The following is a 27,145-nucleotide window of genomic DNA, read 5'->3' on the forward strand; positions in this document are numbered from 1 at the left end:
CGGATCGTTACAATCCTGCTTTCGTTTCTGAATTCTCGAAATCCTGCCCTATAGGTTTTCTGCACTTCTGCATTTTAGAAATCATGTCTATAAGTTCTGTCTTTCATACATAGATATCATATCAATAGTTCCTGCATTTCTGCATCTCATATAGAGAACATGTCTATAGGATTCTGCATTTCTGCATCTCATATAGAGAACCTGTCTATAGGATCTCTTAAATTCTGCATAAACATCTATCACTAGGCAAACAGTTTATAGATTTAAATAACAAATTGCCTTCTAGATACCATGCCTATAGGACTCCTGCATTTCTATAAACGTTTTTCAAACCAACCACGCTTAGAAAGCATGCCTATAGGAGTAACCAGCTGAATCTGAATCGTTTGCAAGTCTAAAATCAGTGGTAACGATACCCAATACCCGCATAACTTATGTTTTTCTATAATTAGCAAGCCTTCTTTAAAATCAGTGTACTCCTGCATTATTAGATATCATGTCTATAGGTTTCACCTAGGCAAGCCATTAGGTAATTAATCAACTGCACCAATCTTTGATAATTACAACCAGCAGGCAGGCCTAATTTGGACTTCTTATCTGAAAATATGTGATAAATCAGCCTGCCTTAACGCTTTAAGTTAATTCATACCATAACCAGTACGTGCAAGACATGCTAAACAGTCTGTCTTTAAGTGAGGAGGCATGTCTGAGCTTTTTTAACTGTTATGTGTTTCCCATATCTTCTTTATGTGTTTTTGTTTGACGCCTTAGAATTTTATCCTTTTAAACTCTGAAAAGCCCCAAATCTCCCTCCCCCTTTAGGACTAGTAGTCCCAAATACCTCCGGGACTGATAGGATTGGGATGGGTAGTAGCATGCAATAGGAAAACGAGACCATTCCGCGCTTTAATACCTTAATGGGGTGGGAAAGGGTAGATATGGATATGATGACCAGGCGATAACACCACGTGTATAAACGGTTACCGGGTGTTGTGTGGGGTGATCCATATTATTTATTAACCCAGCCCCCTTCCCTTTACTTGTTTAATCTTTCAGAATTTTTTTTTTAAAAAAAAAACTTCTCAATTTTCAGCTTCTTTAACTTTTCTTTTACTTCAATTACTTGCATCAATTACGTAAAGACCTTCCTTTTACTTGTTTATTTTCTAGAACTTTAAATTGCTTTGCTTCCAACTTTCAGCTTCTTTAACTTCTTTTGCTTCAGTTGCTTGCAACTGTTATGTGAAAACTATCTCGTATTTGCAATTCTTGCTTGTTCACTTGTCATTTGCACTTAAAGTCACAATTGTAGCATGGCCGGGAACCACACTAGTATATCTTGAGGGGTGCCTAACACCTTCCCCTCGAGATAATTTCAAGCCCTTACCCGATCTCTGGTTTTTTCTAAATCAAATTTCTTTAGTGTCCTAATGCACTTAATCATTAGGTGGCGACTCTTCAATTGCAAACCCAATTCCCAAAAGGAAATGAGTTGTCCGCCCAAATGTCATAAACCCGATTTTGCGAGAAAAAGGGGCATCGACACTTATCAGTGGTGGCCCCAAAGATATGTCATCGACATATATTTGTACAACAAGGAGATCCTTACCTTTTTCCCTTAAGAATAAGGTAATATCAATTTTACCTCTTTTGTACCCATGCTCCAGCAGGAATTTGGACAATCTTTCATACCATGCTCTTGGGGCCTGCTTGAGTCCATAGAGAGCCTTGTCTAACTTGTACACATGCTCAGGACATTCCTTGCTTTCAAACCCTGGAGGTTGTTTTACAAACACTTCTTCTTTCAGGTAACCATTCAGGAAGGCACTTTTAACATCCATTTGATGAAGAGTGAATTCCATGTGTGCTGCAAAGGCTATGAGAAGTCTGATTGCCTCTAGTCTTGCAACTGGAGCAAAAGTCTTATCATAGTCTATGCCCTCCTCTTGGCTGTAACCTTGGACCACCAATCTTGCCTTGTTTCCTGTAACTGTTCCATCTTCATCAAGTTTGTTTCTGAAGACCCATTTTGTACCAATGACTGATCTGTCCTTGGGTCTTGGAACTAGATGACAAACTTGACTTCTTTCAAACTGGTTGAGTTCATCCTGCATTGCATTCACCCAATCTGCATCCTGCAAAGCTTCAACAACATTTTTAGGTTCAATAATAGATAGAAAAGCATCAAAAGCGCACAGATTCTTTAATTGTGATCTAGTTTTAACTCCAGATGTTGGATCAGTGATAATGTTCTCAATGGATGAGAACTTTGATACTTGTGAGGTTTCACAAACAACTGGTTTTTGCTAGATATTTCTCCCATGTTCTGTTGCTGAGGAACAGAGTTATGAACAGGTTCCTTTAAGGGATTTATTTCAGTTCCTCTTTGATTAGTTCCCTCTGTCTGGTTGCCCTGTATGGAAGAACCTGTTCCATCACCTGTTCCTTCTGTTGGTCCCACTTTGACCTGAGCTGATGCTTCAGTCAAGTCCTTTACCAATCCAATGGCTTCATCTTCATGTTCCTGTCTCTCAGAAAGAATGTTAGTTTCATCAAATACTACATGCACACTTTCTTCTACATACAAAGTTCTTTTGTTAAACACTTTATATGCTTTGCTATGTGAAGAATATCCCAAGAGTACTCCCTCATCACTTCTGGGATCAAACTTGCCTAGGGAGTCTTTTCCATTGTTGTGCACATAGCACTTACAACCAAATGCCCTTAGATGGGATGTATTTGGTTTTTTCCCTTTAAGTAACTCATAGGGAGTCTTCTATACAAGAGGTCTAGTCATGCATCTATTGATTATGTAACATGCAGTGTTTACAACCTCTGCCCAGAAGCTGTGAGGCAGTTTACTAGAAAGTAGCATGGTCCTAGCCATGTCCTCAAGGGTCCTGTTCTTTCTTTCAACTACTCCATTTTGCTGAGGAGTCCTAGGGGCAGAGAAATTATGATCTATACCATTTTCATCACAGTATTCAGCAAACTTTGCATTTTCAAATTCATTCTATGATCAGACCTAATGGACGCAAGAATATTTCCTAACTGTTTCTGAGTTTTTCTAACAAAACTAGTAAACATATCAAATGCTTCATCTTTAGATGTTAAAAATAGTACCCAGGTAAATCTAGAATAATCATCAACAAGTACCATTACATATTTCTTTCCACCTCTGCTCATTATTCTCATTGGACCACAAAGATCCATATGAACCAGTTCCAACGACTTGGACGTGCTTACCATTTTCTTTGTTTTGAAGGATGATCTTACCTGCTTCCCCCTTGCACATGCCTCACAAACTTTGTCTTCCTTGAACTTGATGTTGGGTAACCCTATTACCAAGTCCTTGGAGACTAATTTGTTTAGTTGATTCAGACTTGCATGACCAAGTCTTTTGTGCCATAGGAGGGGATCATTAACCAACACACTTAGGCAAGTGAGTTCATTTTCTGACAGAGTGGACAATTCTACAATGTAAATATTGTTAACTCTTTTTCCCTGCAAAACAATCTTGTCAGTGGTAAGGTTAATTACAAAGCACTTGGTAGAGGTGAAAGCTACAAGATTACCTCTGTCACACAGTTGTGACACACTCATTAGGCTATATTTCAAGCCATCTATCAAGTAGACATTCTCTATTGAATGAGAATCTGTCTTACCTAACTTTCCAACCCCAATGATCTCACCTTTCTTTCCATTACCAAAGGAGACATTACCTCCTTTTAAGTTCTCAAGTGAAAGGAACTGGTCCTTGCTCCCAGTCATATGTTTTGAGCAGCCACTATCCATATACCATATTTGGCTGCTTCCTTTTACTTGGACCTACAAAAAAAATCAGGGGTTAGTCTTAGGAACCCAAACTAGTTTGGGTCCCTTTCTATAGGCAAAAGGATGAATCAAATTCCTTCTTGCCCACGCAGGCAGCTTACTTTTCTCTTGAACAAAAGCTTTGTTCTTTTGGCTAACCTTTACTTTTGCATTACATTCATTTTGTAATGGCCAGTCTTGCCATAGTGTGTGCATATTTTATTCTCAGGAAGTGTGAGGTACTTGCTTTTAGGGTCCCACTTTGGTGCTTGAGTCCCATAGCCAAGTCCTCTTTTATTGCTACTGTGATGCTCTTGCAACCAAGAGAGTGCATCAGAGGCCTTGTTCCATTTGTAAGTTCTGTCTAGTTCATGTTTCACTTTTCCTAGATCTTCGTTTAGGACTTTAATCAATTCATCCTTCTTATACAATTCATCCTTCATTTTTCCTAAGTTTTCCTCTAGAGTGAGATAGGTGAGATCAGCTTTCTTCTTTCCTGTTCCTAGTTTCAGTTTTAGGTTTTTAGACCTAAGTTCTAGGACACTAGTGTCAAGTTCAAGAACCTAGTTCTTCAACTCAACATTTTTGCAATCACTCTCATTAGCCCTAGACTCTAGACTTTTGCATTTTGCTTTTAAGATCACACATTCCCTAGACAGATCTTCCTTTTCATTGTTGTGTATTTCAGACTCATCAATGAAGTCTAGTAACAACTCAGATAACCATTCTTTAGACAGAAATTTAATCTTGTCTTTGAGATAAGGAATACTTATCTCTTGTTCATAATCTGATTCTCCAATAGCCATAAGAACCTGTTCCTCTTCTGCTTCACCTTCTGAGTCCTCATCTGATGTTTCTCCCCAGGCAGCAACCATAGCCTTTGTTGATCCTTTGTTCCTTTTTGGTTGAACCTGTTCCTTCTTCCTGTTCCTTCGTTCAGCCCTTTCTTTCTTCCACTCAATTTCCCATTGAGGGCAGTTCTTGATCATGTGATCAGTCTTACCACACTTGTAGCAACCCTCATTGGTCTGTTTCTCAGGAGCCTTTAGCTTGTTGAAGGTTGTACCTCTTGAAGAACCCTTTCCTCTCATCAGGTACTTTTTGAAATCTCTAGTGATCATAGCCATCTCATCATCCTCCAGATTTGAACCTTTAGCAATTCTGAGAGCTAGACTTCTCTCCTTCTTGGGTGTATCCATCTTCATAGTTTGCAATATTCTTAGATTCTTGAATAGCAGTGATTTTGCTTTCCCCATGAAACTGGTAGAGCCCTTGTCAAGATTTTCTCAACCTTGTCTTCTTCAAGGATAATTCTTCCAAGAGATTTAAGTTCATTTGTCAGTGTAGTGAACCTAGTATACATCTCTTTGATAGTTTCTCCTTCCTTCATAGTAAAATTCGCATATTGAGAATATAGCAGTGTTCCTCTCGACCTCTTCACTTGAGGTGTTCCTTCATGAGCCACTTGCAAGGTGTCCCAGATTCCTTAACAATGGTACAACTTTGGATTCTGCTGTACTCATCAGGACCTAGTCCACACACAAGCTATTTCTTGGCTTTAGCTTTTTTTCCCCACTTCCTCAGGTCTTCAGCTGTGCAGTCAGCCCTTGTCTTTGGCATATCAACTCCTTCAGCATTCTTCTTTGTGGTTGCTAGGGGACCATCAGTGACTATGTCCCAGAGTTCATAGTCTTCCCCTATGATGTGATCTCTCATCCTGTTCTTCCACCAAGAATAGTACTGACCATTGAAAAGTAGAGGCCTAGAAGTGGATTGCCCTTCCCAGTTCCCAGGTGGTGCACTCATGTTGATCTTCTCCTAAGGTGTTAGCCTCTTCAAGGATAACCCGCTTTGATACCAATTGATGTTCTAAACGTTAATACCACACAAGAGGGGGGGGGGGGGGAATTTGTGTGGTACCCAATTTTCGATCTAGAAGAACCTGGTTCTTCTAGGTGTACTTATTACTACTATTTGCGAAATTAAAGTACATAAAATAAAGAACACAGAGATTTTTACGTGGAAAACACCTGGCTCAAAAGGTGAAAAAACCATGACCTACTACTCAATAGGATTTTCTCAAACTTCCATTAAAATCACTGAGCCAAAACAGCATTTACAAAACTCTTGTAAACCTAAGGATTAAACTCAAATCTCGTTGTGGCACACAGCCTCAGCTGTTGCGATAACTTCAAGTTAACTCTAACTTGAATACTCAAAGTACCTAATACAATTGCTTCTATGAAAGCTGAAAGGTACAAGTTTAAATCACCTACTACATTTGAACTAGAATAAAAAAAAGACACAATGGAATTGGTTCTTCTATCTTGTCCAAGGAGCTTCAGGAATGCACACTTGAATCTCACATAAATTGCTTGCAAAATTGCCTCGCTCTTTTGCTCTCAATTTAGTTTAACTTCTGCGTTTGTGCAATACCTGTAAAAGAGAACAATCACTGTTATTTATTGAGTTAGTAATTTGAGTTTGATTAAGACTCAATTGCTGATATTCCATCGAAGTTGAGTCCTTGAAAAACACAAACTCCAACCCTATCCTTTATCCGGATTGTGTTCTCTTCTCATAAGGAGACTTTCACTCCTTATCCAATATACAACCTTTTCGATCAGTTCAGGAGATATTGCTGCTTGATCACTGAGACTTATCTCCTTCACATGCATCTCACATGTATAGGTTGATAAATAATGTGCCTCACATGATGGACCTGGTTCATGACTGAGTTCATTTGTCATTCTTCAAAACTTCACCTGAACTTGGGCCAATAGAGTGGTTATACAAGACTCTGACGGAGCGGAGGACTCCATAGACTTTTCAGTGACAGGTACGACTGAGGCAGGATGGTCGGAGCTTGTATCAGCCATGGAAAGATGGAGTGAAGGTGTTTTTGAGAAATTCGGATGAAGGGCTTCAGGTTTGTAGAGAACGGAGGGGATTTTATTAGGAGTGAGTAATTATGAAGAGAGAGATAGGGATCGGTTCTGAAACGGCGGTTGGGCGTGGAGAAGTGCAACGTTTCAGAGGGAGATGGAGCGATTTGAAGTGATGAGACGTGACAGCAGAGTCTGAAAAGTTGGATGACATGGCAGTTGTATTTTGTACCCTTTTTAAGACGTGTATTAAAGGATGCACATAACTACTAACCTTTGGTACAAGAACCAGGTTCTTGACCTTTTATTTGAAAGTATTAATCCTCTTTTATCATTCATGCACTGCATCTACAGATTCTATACTCATCATGCGTGTTTACCTGCAACGGTATTAAAGTGAGTTAGACATGGCCAGAAAACACTTTTAGCCAATTATTTCTTGAAGGTGTTTTGTCATAACCAGATAAAGGGGAATCAGGTTCTCAATTGGGCTTTAAAAGCCCTAACTTCACTCTGTTTCTTTCAAATTGTTCCCTACTCAATGCCTTGGTGAAAATGTCTGCAATTTGGTCTTCTGTGCTACAGAACTTCATGCATATCAGCCCTTTCTCCACATTGTCCCTCAGAAAGTGATGCCTCACATCAATATGCATAGTCCTTTTGTGTTGAACTGGATTCTTGGCCATGTTGAGCGCACTGGTGTTATCACATAGAAGGGGCACACTATCAGTAAGTACCCCATAGTCCTCCAGTTGCTGCTTAATCCATAAAAGTTGAGCACAGCAGGATGCTGCGGCTACATATTCTGCTTCAGCTGTTGAAAGAGCCACTGAGTTTTGCTTCCTTGTGCCCCAAGAGATAAGACATGAACCTAGGAAGTGAACCATTCCAGAAGTGCTTTTCCTGTCCACAAGATAACCTGCATAGTCTGCATCAACATAACTAATGAGATTAAAACTGTCACTTGAGGGATAATACAGAACCAGGTCCTGTGTTCCTTTAAGATATCTCAGTATTCTTTTGGCAGCCTTCAAATGAGATTCCTTGGGATTTGATTGAAACCTTGCACATAGCCCCACACTGAATACAATGTCAGTTCTGCTGGCAGTGAGATAGAGAAGAGACCCAATAATGCCTCTATATATGGTTTGATTCACAGGAGACCCAGTTTAATCCATGTCCAATTGAGTGGCCGTAGCAATTGGAGTGTTTATCACCTTTGATATTTCCATGTCAAACCACTTCAAGAGCTCCCTGATGTACTTTTGCTGACAAATGAATATACCCTTTGGAGACTGTTTTACTTGAAGACCCAAGAAGAAGTTCAGTTCCCCCATCATGCTCATTTCAAATTCATTTCCCATGAGTTTTGAAAATTCTTCACAAAGAGAATCAGCTGTTGCCCCAAAAATGATATCATCAACATAGACCTAAACAATAAGCAGGTTCCTTCCCTGTTTCTTCAAGAATAGGGTGTTGTCAATTTTCCCTCTTCTAAAGCCATTTTCCAAGAGGAACTTTGACAGCCTTTCATACCAGGCTTGAGGAGCCTGCTTCACCCCATACAATGCTTTATCCAGTTTAAAAACATATTCAGGATGTTCGTGACATTCAAACCCTAGAGGTTGTTTCACATAGACTTCTTCCTTAAGAGGTCCATTCATAAATGCACTTTTGACATCCATTTGGAACAAGGTGAATTCCATATGAGATGCAAAGGCGATTAAAATTCTAATAGCTTCCATCCGAGCCACCTAAGCAAACGTTTCATCATAGTCAACCCCTTCCTCCTGATTGTAGCCTTGAACTACTAGCCTGGCCTTGTTCCTTGTGGTAATTCCATGTTCATCGAGCTTGTTTCTGAAAACCCACCTGGTTCCTATAATGGTTCGATCAGAGGGTCTAGGTACCAGGTGCCAAACATTGTTTCTTTCAAACTGATGTAGCTCATCTTGCATGGCTGTAATCCAATCTGCATCTTTTAAGGCTTCCTTGATATTCTTGGGTTCTATCTGAGATAGAAAAGCTGAGAAGGCAAGTGAATTTCTGGCTCTTGACCTGGTTTGTACTCCGGAATCCAGAGGAGTAATAATGTTGTCCATCGGATGAGAGCTTTGGTGTCTCCAGTTAGACGTCTGAGGTTCATTTTGAGAGGATGTGGGTGCGTTTGGCTGGTTTTCCTCTGCTCTTCTCTCAGGTGCTGGTGGAGTTCCCTGGACTGCATCAACCACTCTTNCTTTTTCTCTTAAGAATAAGGTACTATCAATTTTACCTCTTTTGTACCCATGCTCCAGCAAGAATTTGGACAATCTTTCATACCATGCTCTTGGGGCCTGTTGAGTCCATAGAGAGCCTTGTCTAATTTGTACACATACTCAGGACATTCCTTGCTTTCAAACCCTGGAGGTTGTTTTACAAACACTTCTTCTTTCAGGTAGCCATTCAGGAAGGCACTTTTAACATCCATTTGATGAAGAGTGAATTCCATGTGTGCTGCAAAGGCTATAAAAAGTCTGATTGCCTCTAGTCTTGCAACTGGAGCAAAAGTCTCATCATAGTCTATGCCCTTCTCTTGGCTATAACCTTGGACCACCAATCTTGCCTTGTTTCTTGTAACTGTTCCATCTTCATCAAGTTTGTTTCTGAAGACCCATTTTGTACCAATGACTGATCTGTCCTTGGGTCTTGGTACTAGATGCCAAACTTGACTTCTTACAAACTGGTTAAGTTCATCCTGCATTGCGTTCACCCAATCTGCATCCTGCAAAGCCTCAACAACATTTTTAGGTTCAATGATAGATAGAAAAGCATCAAAAGCACACAAATTCTTTAGTTGTGATCTAGTTTTAACTCCAGATGTTGGATTAGTGATAATGTTCTCAATGGGATGAGAACTTTGATGCTTGTGAGGTTTCACAACCAACTATTTCTGCTAGATGTTTCTCCCATGTTCTATTGCTGAGGAACAGGATCATGAACAGGTTCCTTTAAGGGATTTATTTTAATTCCTCTTTGATTAGTTCCCCCTATCATGTTGCCCTGTATGGAAGAACCTGTTCCATCACCTGTTCCTTCTATTGGTGCCACTTTGACCTGAGCTGATGCTTCAGTCAAGTCCTTTACCAATCCAATGGCTTCATCTTCATGTTCCTGTCTCTCAGAAAGAATGTTAGTTTCATCAAATACTACATGCACACTTTCTTCTACACACAAAGTTCTTTTGTTAAACACTTTATATGCTTTGCTATGTGAAGAATATCCCAAGAATACTCCCTCATCACTTCTGGGATCAAACTTACCTAGAGAGTCTTTTCCATTATTATGCACATAGCACTTACAACCAAATGCCCTAAGATGGGATATATTTGGTTTTCTCCCTTTAAGTAACTCATAGGGAGTCTTCTCTACAAGAGGTCTAGTCATGCATCTATTGATTATGTAACATGCAGTGGTTACAGCCTCTGCCCAGAAGCTGTGAGGCAGTTTACTAGAAAGTAGCATGGTCCTAGCCATGTCCTCAAGGGTCCTGTTCTTTCTTTCAACTACTCCATTTTGCTGAGGAGTCCTAGGGGCAGAGAAGTTATGATCTATACCATTTTCCTCACAGTATTCAGCAAACTTTGCATTTTCGAATTCAGTTCCATGATCAGACCTAATGGATGCAAGTTGATTTCCTAACTATTTCTGAGTTTTTCTAACAAAAGTAGTAAACATATCAAATGCTTCATCTTTAGATGTTAGAAATAGTACCCCAAGTAAATCTAGAATAATCATCAACAAGTACCATTACATATTTCTTTCCACCTCTGCTCATTGTTCTCATTGGACCACAAAGATCCATATGAACCAGTTCCAACGACTTCGACGTGCTTACCATTTTCTTGGTTTTGAAGGATGATCTTACCTACTTCCTCCTTGCACATGCCTCACAAACTTTGTCTTCCTTAAACTTGATGTTAGGTAACCCTATCACCAAGTCCTTGGAGACTAATTTGTTTAGCCGATTCAGACTTGCATGACCAAGTCTTTTGTGCCATATGAGGGGATCATTAACCAACACACTTAGGCAAGTGAGTTCATTTTCTGACAGAGTGGACAAATCTACAATGTAAATATTGTTAACTCTTTTTCCCTGCAAAACAATCTTGTTAGTGGTAAGGTTAATCACAAAGCACTTGGTAGAGGTGAAGGCTATAAGATTACCTCTGTCACATAGTTGTGACACACTTATTAGGCTATATTTCAAGCCATTTATCAAGTAGACATTCTCTATGGAATGAGAATCTATCTTACCTACCTTTCCAACCCCAATGATCTCACCTTTCTTTCCATTACCAAATGAGACATTACCTCCTTTTAAGTTCTCAAGTGAAAGGAACTGGTCCTTGTTCCCAGTCATATGTTTTGAGAAACCACTATCCATATACCATATTTGGCTGCATCCTTTCACTTGGACCTACAAAAGAAATCAGGGGTTTGTCTTAGGAACCCACACTAGTTTGGGTCCCTTTCTATAGGCAAAAGGATGAATAAAATTCCTTCTTGCCCATCCGGGCAGCTTACTTCTCTCTTGAACAAAAGCTTTGTTCTTTTGATTGGCCTTTACTTTTGCATTACATTCATGTTTGTAATGGCCAGTCTTGCCACAGTGTGTGCATATTTTATTCTCAGGAAGTGTGAGGTACTTGCTTTTAGGGTCCCACTTTGGTGCCCGAGTCCCATAGCCAAGTCCTCTTTTGTTGCTACTGTGATGCTCTTGCAACCAAGAGAGTGCATTAGAGGCCTTGTTCCATTTGCAAGTTCTGTCTAGTTCATGTTTCACTTTTCCTAGATCTTCTTTTAGGACTTTGATTAGTTCATCCTTTTTATACAATTCATCCTTCATTTTTCCTAGATCTTCTATTAGAGTGAGATATGTGTGATCAACTTTCTTCTTTCCAGTTCCTAGTTTCAATTTTAAGTTTTCAGACCTAATTCTAGCACACTCGTGTCAAGTTCAAGAACCTGGTTCTTCAACTCAGCATTTTTGTTATCACTCTCATTTGCCCTAGACTCTAGACTTTTGCATTTTGCTTTTAGGATCACACATTCCCTAGACAGAACTTCCTTCTCATTGTTAATTATTTCAGACTCATCAATGAAGTCTAGTAATAGCTCAGCCAACCTTTCTTTAGACAAGAATTTTATCTTGTCTTTGAGATGAAGAATACTTACCTCTTGTTCATCATCTGATTCTCCGATGGCCATCAGTGCTTACTCTTCTTCAGCTTCATCTTCTGAGTCTTTATCTGAGGTTTCTCCCCAAGCAGCAACCATAGCCTTGGTTGAACCTTTGTTTCTTTTTGGTTGAACCTGTTCCTTCGTTCAACTCTTTCTTTCTTCCACTCAATTTCCCATTGAGGGCAGTTCTTGATCATGTGATCAGTCTTACCACACTTGTAGCAACCCTCATCGGTGTGTTTCTCAGGAGCTCTTGTCTTGTTGAAGGTTGTATCTCTTGAAGAACCCTTTCCTCTCATCAGGTACTTTTTGAAATCTCTAGTGATCATAGCCATCTCATCATCTTCCAGATCTGAACCTTCAGCAATTCTGAGAGCTAAGCTTCTCTCCTTCTTGGGGGTATCCATCTTCATGGTTTGCCTTCTCATTTCATAAGCAGTCAGATTTCCAATCAGTTCATCCAGTCTGAGAGTAGCAATATTCTTGGATTCCTGAATAGCAGTGATTTTGCTTTCCCATGTGACTGGCAGAACCCTTGTCAGAATTTTCTCAACCTTGTCTTCTTCAAGAATAACCCTTCCAAGAGACTTAAGTTCATTTGTCAGTGTAGTGAACCTAGTATACATCTCCTGGATAGTTTCTCCTTCTTTCATAATAAAATTATCATATTGAGAATACAGTAGTGTTCCTCTTGATCTTTTCACTTGAGGTGTTCCTTCATGGGCCACTTGCAAGGTGTCCCATATCTCCTTAGCAGTAGTACAACTACTGTACTCATCTGGACCTAGTCCACACACAAGCCATTTCTTAGTCTTAGCATTTTTCTCCCACTTCCTCAGGTCTTCAACAGTACAGTCAACCCTTGTCTTTGGCACATCAACTCCTTCAGCATTCTTCTTTGTGGTTGCTAGGGGACCATCAGTGACTATGTCCCAGAGTTCATAGTCTTCCCCTATGATGTGATCTTTCATCCTGTTATTCCACCAAGAATAGTACTGACCATTGAAAAGTGGAGGCCTAGCAGTGGATTGCCCTTCCCAGTTCCCAGGTGGTGCACTCATGTTGATCTTCTCCTAAGGTGTTAGCCTCTTCAAGGATAACCTGCTCTGATACCAATTGATGTTCTAAACGTCAATACCACACAAGAGGGGGGTGATTTGTGTGGTACCCAATTTTCGCTCTAGAAGAACCTGGTTCTTCTAGGTGTACTTACTACTACTGTTTGCGGAATTAAGAGTACATAAAATAAAGAACACAGAGATTTTTACGTGGAAAACACCTGGCTCAAAAGGTGAAAAAACCACGACCTACTACTTAGTAGGATTTTCCCAAATTTCCACTAAAATCACTGAGCCAAAACAGCATTTACAAAACTCTTGTAAACCTAAGGATTAAACTCTAATCCCAGTGTGGCACACAGCCTCAACTGTTGCGACACATTCAAGTTAGCCTCTAACTTGAATACTCAAAGTACCTAATACAATTGCTTCTATGAAAGCTCAAAGGTACAAGTTTAAATCACCTACTACAATTGAACTAAAATAAAAGAAATACACAATGGAATTGGTTCTTCTATCTTGTCCAAGTAGCTTCAGGAATGCACACTTGAATCTCACATAAATTGCTTGCAAAATTGTCTCGCTCTTTTGCTCTCAATTTAGTTTTAACTTCTGCGTTTGTGCAATACCTGTAAAAGAGAACAATCACTGTTATTTAATGAGTTAGTAACTAGAGTTTGATTAAGACTCAATTGCTGATCTTCCATCGAAGTTGAGTCCTTGAACAACACAAACTCCAACCCTATCCTTTATCCGGATTGTGTTCTCTTCTCATAAGGAGACTTTCACTCCTTATCCAATATGCAACCTTTTCGATCAGTTCAGGAGATATTGCTGCTTGATCACTGAGACTTATCTCCTTCACGTGCATCTCACTAGTATAAGTTGATAAATACTGTGCCTCACATGATGGACCTGGTCCATGACTGAGTTCATTTGTCATTCTTCAAAACTTTACCTGAACTTGGGCCAACACCAGTGATCTCCCACCTGCGTGATTTTCACAATGCCCCTCGTGTATTTCTCTCATTACATATTCCGTTTGAGAAGGCCCGAGGCATCTTGCTAAGGAACCACCGAACATTTTTCGATAAAAATTGCCTTGTTTTAAACAATATCGAGCAGCCTTTTTTCGAAGCGCGTGAGCTTTTTTCTTGTCTTCAGGGACGGTACCATACTGCAAAAAAGCGACAATCTCGTTTCTCCAATCCCAGGTTAAGTTATTGAAATTTACCTCATTTTTATCTAGATCGAGTACTAAATGAAACAAATGAATTATAGAAGCATTTTCATTGCTCGTCACGTTTGCTGCAGATGCGAGATTGACTAAGGCATCTGCCTCGACATTTTCTTCTCTTGGTATCTGCGTAACTTTCCAGGTTTGATATTGTTTGATAAAATCCCGTACCTTTTCTAAATATTGCTGCATTCATGCCTCCCTAGCTGTATAAGTCCCCAGCATTTGATTAACCACGAGTTGTGAATCGCTTTTGATGTCAATCTGATCAATGCCAAGCTCTCGTGCCAGTTCTAAGCCTGCAATTACTGCTTCATACTCTGTCTCATTGTTAGTTATAGAATGACATTTTATGGCTTGTCGAATGATTTCACCCGTAGGTGGTACCAGAACAATTCCTAACCCTGCCCCTTTCGCATTAGATGAGCCATCAGTAAACAAGGTCCAAATTCCTGGATTAGATCCGTTAAACACTTTTAGTTCTTTTTCAACTTATAATTGCATCCCATGGCTGAAATCAGCTAAAAATCTGCTAGCACCTGAGATTTTATTGCAGTTCTGGGTTGGTATGTGATGTCATATTCGCTTAATTCTGTAGCCCATTTGGCTAACCTACCTGATAACTCATGCTTGTGTAATATATTGCGCAATGGATAAGCAGTTATTACTGAGATAGGGTGGAATTGAAAATAAGGCCTTAGTTTTCTAGATGCCATGATTAATGCAAGTGCAAGCTTTTCTAATTGAGGGTACCGCGTCTCCGCATCTAATAATGATTTGCTAACATAATAAATTGGAGATTGCTTACCCTAATCTTCACGAACTAGAACATCACTCACCGCTACTTCTGATACAGCTAGATAGATGAGCAATCTTTCTCCAACCTTTGGTTTTGCGAGCAATGGTGGATTTGAAAGGTATATATCTTCAGGTTTTTGAGTGCTTGTTGACAATCCTCGGTCCATTCGAACTGATCTTGCTTTTTAAGGGCTGAAAAGAATTTAAAATATTTTTCTGATGATTTGGAAATAAATCTCCCCAAAGCTGCAATTCTCCCCGTTAGTCTTTGCACGTCTTTCTTATTTGTAAGCATGTCAGGAATTTCTTCAATGGCTTTAATCTGTGCGGGATTTACTTTAATACCACGGTTAGAAATAAGAAAACCCAAAAACTTACCTGATGAAACACCAAACGCACATTTCTCGGGATTTAGTTTCATATTGAATTTTCGTAAATTCTGAAATGTATCAATTAAATGGGATATATGATCTCTTGATTGTTGAGATTTGATAAGCATATCATCTATATAGACTTCCATGATTTTTCCCAAATGTTCTTGAAACATTTTGGTAACCAATCTCTGGTATGTGGCACCAGCGTTTTTGAGACCAAATGGCATTACTTTATAACAGTAAGTCCCCCTGTCTGTTATAAATGAAGTTTTTTCTTCATCTAAGGGATCCATTTTGATCTGGTTATACCATGAATATGCATCTAAAAAGATTAACAATTCATGTCCTGCAGTGGCATCAATTAATTGGTCGATATGTGGTAATGAAAAGAATCTTTGGGACAAGCTTTATTAAGGTCTGTGTAATCTACACGAACTCGCCATTTGTTCACGGAACTACCTGGATCAATCAAAACTCGTTTCACATTAGTATCATATACAAGTAGAGATATTACCAGTGCATCGTTATGTGGAGTTAACACGCCATCCGCATCTGCATCATCAAATGTAATACTTTCTTCCTCCAAAACATGTCGAACCCGCTTCCCGTGGGTAATTGTGACTTTTGAAACTTTATTGGCTGCTGTGTACGTCACACCATTAATTTCTTCACCTCCGCTTATAACATTAACGGTCCTTTTGGGAGAAGCCGGTTTAGGGGCTCCTGCCTATTCTTCATGTATGCTTGCTTACCTTTCTCACTGAATAATTCAGTGAGATACCCTTGCTTCAACAGATGATCAACTTCACCTTGTAGCAACCTACAATCTGCCGTTTTATGACCATGATCGTTGTGAAATTCGCACCAGTAATCAGGATTGCGCCTGTTTGGATTTGATCTCATTTTTTTGGCCACCGCACCTTATCACTTATGATTCTTAAAACAGCTACGAGCTCGGAAGTTCTTACATTAAAATTATAACCGCCAAATCTTGCCTTCAAGTTTCTATCATCATCCCGCAACTCTCACGTGTTACGATCATTCCCAAACCTTGATGATGAGCCCGAATCTTTATTCCTCGATCTATGATCGTACCTTGAATTGTCATGTTTTGATCGTGAATCTTTTCCCGCTGGGCCCATATATGGTTCGTATCTATTTTTATCGGACCTTTTTTCGGTTTTCGCCCGTCTCGAACTCACCTTTTCCTCTTTTTGAGACCGTGAGATAATATATTCTTCTATCCTTAGCTTCATGCTATACCTGTTATAAACGTCATTCCATGTTGTCGCTGGGAATTCACGAAGACTTTCCTTGAGTCGCCACGTGGCTTCTGAGCTTTTTTCATTCAAATTACTAGTGAAGGTTATAGTTGCCCAATTGTCTGGTACACGTGGTAACGTCATTCTTTCACGCTGGAACCTATCCACGAACTCTCTAAGCAACTCTGAGTCCCCTTGTTTGATTTTGAAAATATCTTCCATTCTTTTTTCGACTTTTTGAGCTCCCGAATGTGCTTTGATAAATGAATCTGCAAGCTCAGCAAAAGAATTTATGGAATTTTCGGGTAAAAGAGAATACCATGTTAATGCTCCCTTAGTGAGTGTTTCACCGAATTTTTTGACCAATATTGATTCAATTTCTTGTTTGGTCAAGTCGTTGCCTTTTACGCTAGTTGTGAATGCAGTCACGTGGTCTCGTGGATCAGTTGTTCCATCGTATTTTGGAATATCGGGCATTTTGAATTTCTTTGGAATTGGGAGGGGAGCAGCACTTGGCTTCCAAGGTTGTTGTGAATATTTGTCCATATCTATCCCTTTGATTACAGGCGGTACTCCAGGTATTTGCTCTATGCGGTCACTTTGCCCCTTGAGCTGTTTCTGCAATGTTAATACTAAATTTTGTAAATCAGAATTGACTAAGTTACCTGGTTCTCCATCTCATGACTCGCTGGGGATTCCACCACTGCCCGAATTAGCAAGCCCAGAACGAGGGTTTTCCAAAGTGTTGTTATTTTGAGTTGGTGTTGGTGGTGCAACGGGTAACTGGCTGACAAAGGCCTCAAGAGCTTTATTGACATGTTGAGCGATTAGCTTTTGCAAAGCTTCATTGATAGCTTCATCATTTTCAAATTGAGCATTTGCATTTGAATGAGATCCATCAGGAGTGCCTTCTCGAGACCGCCGAGGGGAGCTTTGTGGAGAAGGGATCGGGGTGCGATCATCTTGTGAATTCCCCTGGAGTTGATGGTTTCCTTGGTTGTTGTCATTAACGTTTGACATCGTTGATGCAACAAAAAAGGTTAGGTTAAGAAAGAATAGATTATCAGATTCCTAGTAACGGAACCAATTTGTTTAACCAAAAAGTCGAATTTCGGTCAAAGCTTTATTTTAGAAGAACTCGGGTTACTGATAATCATAAAATGAACAAAGGAAATTGATTTTGCTAACAATAAGATGAACAGAAGAAAATAAAGTAAATCAGTATATTCCGATGACAATTCGTGTCCTTACAAATGATCAGTCTTCTCCTTTTTATAGCTATTTTTAAGATATATGTTTTGCCTTTGTCATAATAAGGCCATTATAGACAATTAAAGGCATTTAATGCTACGTTACAATGACAATTATTATAATTCAATACAGATTTTCTAACGTTTTCAGTATTTAATGCTTATTAAATACTGTATCCGTACTCTCTTGTGGTGTCAGATTCATTCTCCTTAATTTTTGGACTTAAATAGGTACGAGCGCCGAGTCTTTTGATTATCTGCTCGTGCCTCTGCTCGTATCTGTTGCAACTCGTGCCTCTTTGCTAATCATCATTCTTTGACCAGCCTTCGTGTCATGACATGTCATCTTTCAATTACTTCAATATATATAAACTCAATTTTTCCCAATACAAAATGTTTATAATTTAGAGGGTAAAATAGGTATTTGGCAATCCAAAATTTGAAAAATCTAGTTAAGTGACCTTCTGAGTGTCATAGGCATAGTTCAGTGACTTTGTTGTTACAAACGAAAGAAAAGTGACTTTAGGAGATAATTTGGGATAGTTGAGTGGCCATTTTAGTGATGGACTCTTCATCTTGATATATGGTTATAGTATTATTGAGAGATCGTTTATTGCTTTATATATTATGATGTAGTTGGTTGTTTAAAAGTACGTCACAGAAAGAAAGAAAAAAAGATATAAGTTATAAATATTGACAGTGTAAATATTTAGGATGGAAAAAGAATAATAAAAAAATAAGAATTGAACTTACACTTATTGTGTAAAAAAAAATTTGGATCGCATATTTTACCTTTTTCCTAAAAGATATTTCCTTCTTTACTTTTACCTTTTTCCTTTTTTTCCCATGCATTATCTAGATTTATCATATACTCCATATATTTAAAAATTTTATAGCATCATCTAATAATATATTGATGTTGACTAAATGTACAATCTACGATTACGTTATTGCTTAACACGACAAATAATTACTTTTGGTGAAATTGACAGGTTATAATTAGTTTAAAGCAGCTTGTTGATTATTATATCTTCGGGAAATCATTGAATTAAAGAGAGATTGATGTTTGAAATACTTAACTGTATTTATCTTACAATAGAAATTAATAGAATGTTTATTTTATGATTTTATTCTTAAAAAAGTTTCTACATGGGTCTTAATATGAACAAAATGCTATAAATAAGAGTATCTCTTAGGCCCGTTTGGCCATAAAAAAAATTCACTTTTTCTAAGAAAATTTACTCTTTTTTCGGAATTAGTGTTTTCAGCCATGAAAATTTTAAATTTCACTTGAAGTTGAATTCGGAATTTTCCAAAATTTGAAAATTTTTAAAAATCTATTTATCAAAATTTTCACTTCAAATCAGTCACCAAAATTCAAATAGCTTTTGTATTTATGTCCAAATACAACTTTAATTTTGAAATACCATGTTCACTTTTTTATGAAATTTTACAAATTTTTGTCCAAACGCCACCTATTATAACACATAAATGTGCATGTCCAAAGGCGTATCCAGCTTGAGCGATATGGGTTCACATGAACCCATACTCCTCTTAAACCATGTATAATAATATTATATTTCTTCAAAATTATTTAAATATATGTATCATGTGCACCATGCTTAAAGACTCCTATGGTCTAATTATTATTAGGTGCACTTCTACAAGTGAAACTAGCGGTTCAAATCCCACTCCATTGGGTATAAATATATGTAAAAATTACTAAAATTTCAAAAGGAATATAATTTTGAACCTATAATTTCAAAAGTGTAGCGGGTTTATGGTTAGAGACTAAAGTTAAACCCGTCAAATGTAAATTCTAGATGCACCTTTTTACAACACTGCACCCATCCTCTTGAAATTATGGATCCGCCTTTGTGTATGTCTATTGGTTTTTATTTTTACTTTTACTTTTTATCATACGAATACAGTCAGAATTGAACCGACATCTATTGCATAAGAAACGACTCCCAACTGAGTTAATTATCTTTTTTAAAGTTTCTCTGTCACATATATACTAATTAAAGTTTAATTTTTATTTTCATTTTCACCTTCAAGCTCCCAACTGAATTAACAACCTTTTGCATGTCCTTAATCTTAGGCAAATTTTAGCTAATCCATTCATTTATATAATTGGTTCTTAGCCACTAAAAAGAACAATAAATCAACTAATTGTTCATTGAGTTACATATTCATGAGCTTTTATTCCAATATAACTTTGGGGATCTGAGATTGTTCATATATGTAAATGATCTCAAATCTCAATTCCCAAATAATACAACAAAATTAAAAATCAAAATCAAAATCATGTCTTTTTCAGGAACTCAAACAAAATGCAAGGCATGTGATAAAGCTGTGTATGCTGCAGAGGTTATATCTGCAAGTGGTGTTAATTATCATAATACTTGTTTCAGATGTAGCCATTGCAATGGACGACTTGCTGTAAGATTTTACAATTCTTTCATTTCTTCAATATTTCATGAATTTTTATTGGGAAATGTTGTTGTTAATATCAAATTAATTTGACGGTAAGCCTCGAAGGAACAGTAAAGTTGTCTTCGTGTGACCTATAGGTCAAGGCTTAGAGCTGTGGAAGTAGTCACTAATGTTTGCATTAGGGTAGGCTGTCTACATCACACCCCTTGAGGTGCAGCCCATCCCGGACCCACTGGCGAATCCGGGAATTTTCTCAAGGGTGTTCAAACTTTGAAATTTTTTTGAAAAAAAAATCCTGACAAATTAAGGGTATTCAATATATTTTATGTACCTCTAAAACCTGATATTTTACCTTTATACACAGTGTAATTTTCCAACAAAGGGTGATCGATTGATCACCCTTACCAAAATGTAACTTCGACCCTGCCCGGACCCTGTGTGGACGTCGTATACCTAGTGCACCGAGTTGCCCTTTGTGTTGTAATATCAAATTAATCCAAAATGAAGAATTAACCTAAATAGCTGCTCAATCAATCGCTAAATTTAAAATTTATTGACAGATGTATAATCCATATATTTGTATGTATGTATCCATATATAATCAGTATATAATCTATATATACCGACTAGAAAAAGTAAATAGGCAATCTGACCGGTTATAGTGTAAAAATTCTTTAATGAATAGATACAACATTTATATGTTTTGAAGATTCATCATAAATAGACTAGTTTTATAAGTAGCTATTAATTTACTGCAATCATCATCTTTTATCAGAGCTTCAGACCGCTAACATAGCCACATTCGTCAAATAATGGTCAATTTAATCCCTTTCGTCGGAAATTATAATGTGTATAAATTAATTTTCTTTTAATGTATATATTTTAACTGTTGAACCTTATCATTAGCATAAGAAAATAACATTCTAGCGTAGTTATAAAGGTGTCCAAAAAATATTTTAAGTCATAGATTCGACTCCTAACATTTCTTAAACATATTTTGAATCGCTTGATTTTCAATCTTGCCTTCTGCGACCCCACTTGCGACCATCAATATGAGCAACCACACACAAGACGACTTAATAATGAATAAATAAATAAATAAAAATAGAAGAAAAAGGTCTTAAAAATTTATTTTTCTATGTGAAAGAAAATCAATTTTGAAGCTTCTAATTTATTTTTTGTTGATTTACCTTTGAATTATAGTTGAGCAACTACTCTAGCCTAGATGGCGCTTTATTTTGCAAGCCACATTTTGAACAGCTTCTCAAGGAGAAAGGAAGTGCTTCTTTTAAGTCCACATCACGTTAGTTTTTCTAAATCTTTTATTATTTTTATATTTTTATTTTTTTCCTCAACTAATTATTTGTTTTTTTATATCAATGTGCAGTTGGGAGGAACAATGACCTGGTATGTATCTTATGCCTAATTTAATAATTACTCCCTCTATCCTAATTAATGTGATATTTCACTTCTTTATATTCAAATTATATGAATTTTAATTAATTTTTTAAAATATATTTTTTATCAGACATGAGAATAATTTTCATGGTTTATACCCTACTGTTTTCTTTTCAACAAATGATGTGACTATACTTCTCTTGAGCCGAGGGTCTATCAAAATAGCCTCTGTACCTTCACAAGGTGGGGATAAGGTTATGTGCACACTGAGTTTATTGCTGTTGTTATTGTTGACATGAGAATAATTGCAATTTAAAATATTTTTTGTATAGTTTTTGAATATTTAAAATTTAATTTTGAAATATCGAGTTGATTTTATTCAATTTAACTTCGAAAATTAGACAAATAATTGATCCTGGAGATGTGAAAAGTACTACATAAATTGGGGCGGAAGAAGTATTTTTTTGTAAAAGAAAAAAGTTAATAAAATTTTCATTTACTTATAACTAATATTTGTTAAATGGAATTTGTTATACTAATTTTATATATATTAAGAATGATCAAGTTTCATCTTTATATATTCTTGTGATTACAGAACAGAAGCTCTAGCAAATTGTCCTCTCTATTTTCTGGCACTCAGGAAAAATGTGCAGCATGCAAGAAAACTGTGTACCCATTGGAAAAGGTAAGGAATTTTAGTGTATTGTTACTAATTTAATTTAACAAATAGAGATGACTAGTAATCAATCCAATTGTTGGACTTGGACCAACCCGACCCATATATTGGTAGAGCTCTCTTTCTTCTCGCCGACATGATTATTGTGACACATTAAATAGTCATGAAATAAATGTCATACGTGCGAAGAATATTGAGATAGCTTCTTCCACAATCAAGGGGCATGACTAGATGGATTAGACATCTCTATCCTTAATCAGAGGTCTAAGATTCGAACAGCGAGAATAAAGAAACTTCTGACAGGAAACGTTTTTACCCTTAAATGGGCCTTACATAGTGTAAATATAAATTAGTCGGGCCAGTGAATTCCGAGTACCAGATGATGGATTATACCAACCAAAAAAAAGAGAAAGAGCCTTCCTTCTTCATTGTGCGTTAGCCCTTTATAGTTTTCAACATGGTTTCTTTTTCAATCTTGCATAGAAATGCTTTTCTTGAACCGAGGGTCTATCGGAAATTACCTCCCTACCTCCACAAGGTAGAGTAAGATCTGCGTACACGTTACGTTCCCCAAACCCCACTTTTACGGGAATATACTAAGTATGTTATTATCGTGTTAGCCCTCCATGGAAAACAGAGTTTTAATATTTCACTTTCACAAGGGTGTTCTTTTTCCTTCTTTATAACATTTAATTCAAATACTCTATAGATTTTAATCAAAATATATATATGATTTCAAAAAACAGGTGACAGTAGATGGAGAATTTTACCACCAATCTTGCTTCAAGTGTGCACATGGTGGATGCAAACTTACAACTTCATCATATGCAGCATTAGATGGACTTCTCTATTGCAAACCTCATTTCTCTCAATTATTCAAAGAAAAGGGTTCCTATAACCATCTCACAACAACTACAAACAAAAAAAACAGTGGATCAAATGAAGAACAAGAAAGCTCTACTACCACTGAAGCTGAACCACAGGCTGCAGAAGAGACTCAAGATTAGTCATAATTATGAAATAGTGTTGTTAATTATTGTCAATGAGACTAATTATCTTGAGGAGAATATGTGATTATATTGGTTTTCTTATTTGTTTTCTTTGTTTGCAATTTTGTAAAGCCTGTTAAGGCACCATATACTTTGTATGCTTTTTCTCAGTTTTGCTTTAATAAGAAATCCATTCCATTATTTGTCTTACATCTTTTTGTTTAACTAACCGATAAAGGCATAGTTCAGTGGCTAAGTCGGTTCAAAACCTTATCTATTGGAAAAAGTCTCTCTATCTACACAAAGTAGGAGTAAGGTCAGCAGCGTACACACTACCCTCCCCAACTCCATTGATAGATTATATGTATCCCTGCTATATTTTGATGATCTAATAAACCTAATGTTAAGAACCAGATAAGGAACCTGTTACACATCCTCAAGTACTTAAGATCAAGAAGTCTCAAAGTCGGGGACATGGTTCAATTCTTTAGAGTTAGAGAAACATAAAAGGAAACAGATGGACACCAGTTCCCTTGGTGACTCTGTATTAGTCAACTCCCCCCCCCCCGAAAGCTGTAAAGTTGTTGCCTGCACGTGCAACAGAGCAAACAGTGCGACAGTCAACTTTTGGGGAATTCCCTTGTACCAAACATGCTTACATCATTCAAGTGATGTCACCTATGCAATATTAACATTGAAGCAAAGGTAAAACATCACACACACATTCAAGAATCATCAAGCATTCTCTCAAAGTGACAATCAATCTGGAAGTGATTCTCAAGGGCATCAAGAACAAAGAACAACATAACAACGGACCAGTTCCCTGTATTGAGTCATTACATGTCCTTAGTCATGTTGCACATTTGATAAAGTTCTTTACTTGTAATTCCTACTTAGCTTAGTTAGAAGCATTGTGTGGGAAACCTTTGTAAATCGTAAACCTGTGTGTTTGTGTCTTGGCTAGAGTTAGTCGAGTTGTAAACCTTTGTAATAGAGTTATTACAAAGTGGCTTGTAATAGAGTTGTTACAAGTTAGTGAGGGATTAAGAGGTTAATTCCTAGGTTACAATAGGTTGCAATCTGAAGTTTGCTCAGTAGTGAAGTTGAAATCCTACAATGGTAGGTCGTGGTTTTTAATCCCGTGAGCTGGGAGTTTTCCACGTAAAACTCCATTGTGTCATTTAGTTACTGCAGTGTGCATGTGTTCTGTGGGAACTAATAGAGAACTTGGTTCTCTATATAGTTTAGTGGACCCTTAGTTTCTATCAATTAGTATCAGAGCAGGTTCTTTCTATCAGGCTAACACCTAGAAATGATTCTCATGGTTGCGCCGCCAAACTTTGAAGAAGGTCAATCTACCTACAGACCAACAAGATTCAACGGCCAATACTATGGATGGTGGAAGACAAGGATGCATGACTTCATCGTGGCTGAAGACTCAGAGCTCTGGGATATCATCTGCGATGGACCCTTCGTTCCTACGAAGACCATTGGAGACCCCGCAGTGACAGTTCCTAAAACAAGAAAGGAATACAACGATGCTGACCGCGAGGCTGTATAGAAGAACTTTCGAGCAAAGAAAATCCTCGTCTATGGTATTGGACCAGATGAGTACAACAGGATTTCAGCATGCCAATCTGCTAATGAGATCTGAGAAGCTCTCCAAACAGCTTATGAAGGGACAACACAAGTAAAGCAGTCGAAGATTGACATGCTAACCACAGAGTATGAGCTTTTCAGGATGAAGGATGATGAGTCTATTCAGGATATGCACACTCGCGTCACATCTATCATCAATGAGCTTCACTCTCTAGGAGAAATCATCCCAAGGAACAAACTTGTCAGGAAGATACTTAGTGTATTACCCGGTTCCTAAGAAAGCAAAGTAAATGCTATCACAGAGACAAAGGATCTGCAGAAGGTGACCATTGATGAACTTACTGGCAATCTGAAAACTTATAAAATAAAGAAGAATAAGGATAATAAAAGAAGAGAGCCCAAAAGAGAGAAAAATCTGGTCCTCAAGAAGGGCATCAATGACTCAAGTGGTGAGAATACTAATATAGCTTACCTGACAAAAAGATTTCAGAAAATGGTTCGCAGAAATGGAGGCATTCCAAAAAAGGGCAGCTCCAACAAGCCAAAAGGTATGACCTATGTCATAAGTGTGGTAAGCCAGGACACTTCATCAAAGATTGTCCGCTCCTCAAGCAAGATCAGTCCAAACATAACACAGACAAAGCACCCAAGAGGAACCTGGTTCCTGACAAACAATTCAAGAGAAAAGATGTCGTTGACAATGTTGTGAAACAAGCTCTTGCTGCATGAGGAGACTCTTCCAGCGAATCTGAGAAGATGATGATCAAGGTGACAACTCCATGTGACGACCCAAAGGGTCATCACCTGTTTTCCCTTTCATACCGTGCTTCCGAGGCCTTGAAAATCTCTTTTTTTTACTTGCCTCAATTTGCGTGCGCAGTCCGGACGCTTAGCCGGAAAGCTTAAATATGAATTCTGTGTAAAAATTGATGAATTTTGATATTAATATGGTTAAAGTTGACTTTGGTCAACATTTTGGGTAAACGGACCCGGACCAGTGATTTGACGGTCCCGGAGGGTCCGTAGAAAAATATGGGACTTGGACGTATGCCTGGAATCGAATTCCGAGATCCCAAGCACGAGAAATGAATTTTTGTGTGAAATTGTTTTCTGAAATTAATTAAGGAAAATAGAAAGGAAATTTGATCAGAAGACTATGTTATCGGGTTCGTATTTTGATTCCGACGCCCGTACAAGTCTTATATGTGATGTAAGCGCTTTCTGTAAAGTTTGGTTGGAAACGGACGTCATTTGACGTGTTTTGGACTTAAAAATGGAAAATTTGTGTTTTATGAAAAGTTGGAAGAAATCATGTGATTTGAGACTTGATTCTATGTATATGATGTTATTTTGGCGATTTGATCGCACGAGCAAGTCCGTAGGATGTTTTTGAGGTTATGTGCATATTTGGTTTGGAGCCCCGAGGGCTCGGGTGAGTTTCGATAGGTGTCGAGTTGCATTTTGAGCCTTTGAAAAATCTGGTATCCTTCAGTTCTGCAGGATTCGCAATTGCGAAGCCAGCTTTCGCAAAAGCGAACTCGCAATTGCGAGCTTCCCATCGCAAATGCGATCCTTCACCTGGGCAGCAATCTTCGCAAATGCGAAGTAATTCATCGCAAATGCGATGCCTGCCCATGAACCGAGCCTTTGCAAATGCGAAGAGTACAATCGCAAATGCGAACCTTCCACTTTTCTTCAAGTTCGCAAATGCGAACTAAAATCTCGCAATTCCCAGACCTGCTGGGTTCGCAATTGCGAACCCAGGTTCGCATTTCCCATATCTGAGGCCTGCAATTTTTCATACTTAGACGAATTTTCAACCCATTTCTTCATTCTTTCAAACTCAAACACTCCATAGGCGATTTTCCAAGAAAACTTTCTTCCCCAAGTCATTTGTATGTCAATTTTTACTTAATCTCTTCAATCCTTTACATCATTAAACATGTTTTCATCTTAAAATCAAGGATTTTCATGGGTGAAAATGGGGATTTTGGGTAGAACCTAGGTTTTCTTCAAATTGGGGAGTTGGACCTCAATTTGAGGTTCGATTTCAAAACAAATCATAGATATGAACTCGTGGGGGAATGGGTAACTGGGTTTTGGTTCGAACCTCGGGTTTTGACCACGTGGGCCCGGGGGCATTTTGGGAA

The 27,145-nt window shown here is 38.0% G+C and overlaps 1 protein-coding gene across 1 annotated transcript; it reads left to right on the forward strand.

The window, feature by feature from the left end:
* The first annotated feature begins 20,083 nt into the window (after positions 1-20,083).
* LOC109217417 (LIM domain-containing protein PLIM2c-like) lies at positions 20,084-23,606 on the forward strand. The gene is made up of 5 exons (XM_019381656.1): positions 20,084-20,339; positions 21,537-21,636; positions 21,721-21,740; positions 22,327-22,416; positions 23,154-23,606. The coding sequence occupies exons 1-5, from the start codon at positions 20,205-20,207 to the stop codon at positions 23,412-23,414; spliced, it is 606 nt and encodes a 201-aa protein (XP_019237201.1). The 5' UTR covers positions 20,084-20,204; the 3' UTR covers positions 23,415-23,606.
* The last annotated feature ends 3,539 nt before the right edge of the window (positions 23,607-27,145 follow it).

Source organism: Nicotiana attenuata, unplaced genomic scaffold (assembly GCF_001879085.1).
Source record: "Nicotiana attenuata strain UT unplaced genomic scaffold, NIATTr2, whole genome shotgun sequence".
Classification (NCBI taxonomy): domain Eukaryota; kingdom Viridiplantae; phylum Streptophyta; class Magnoliopsida; order Solanales; family Solanaceae; genus Nicotiana; species Nicotiana attenuata.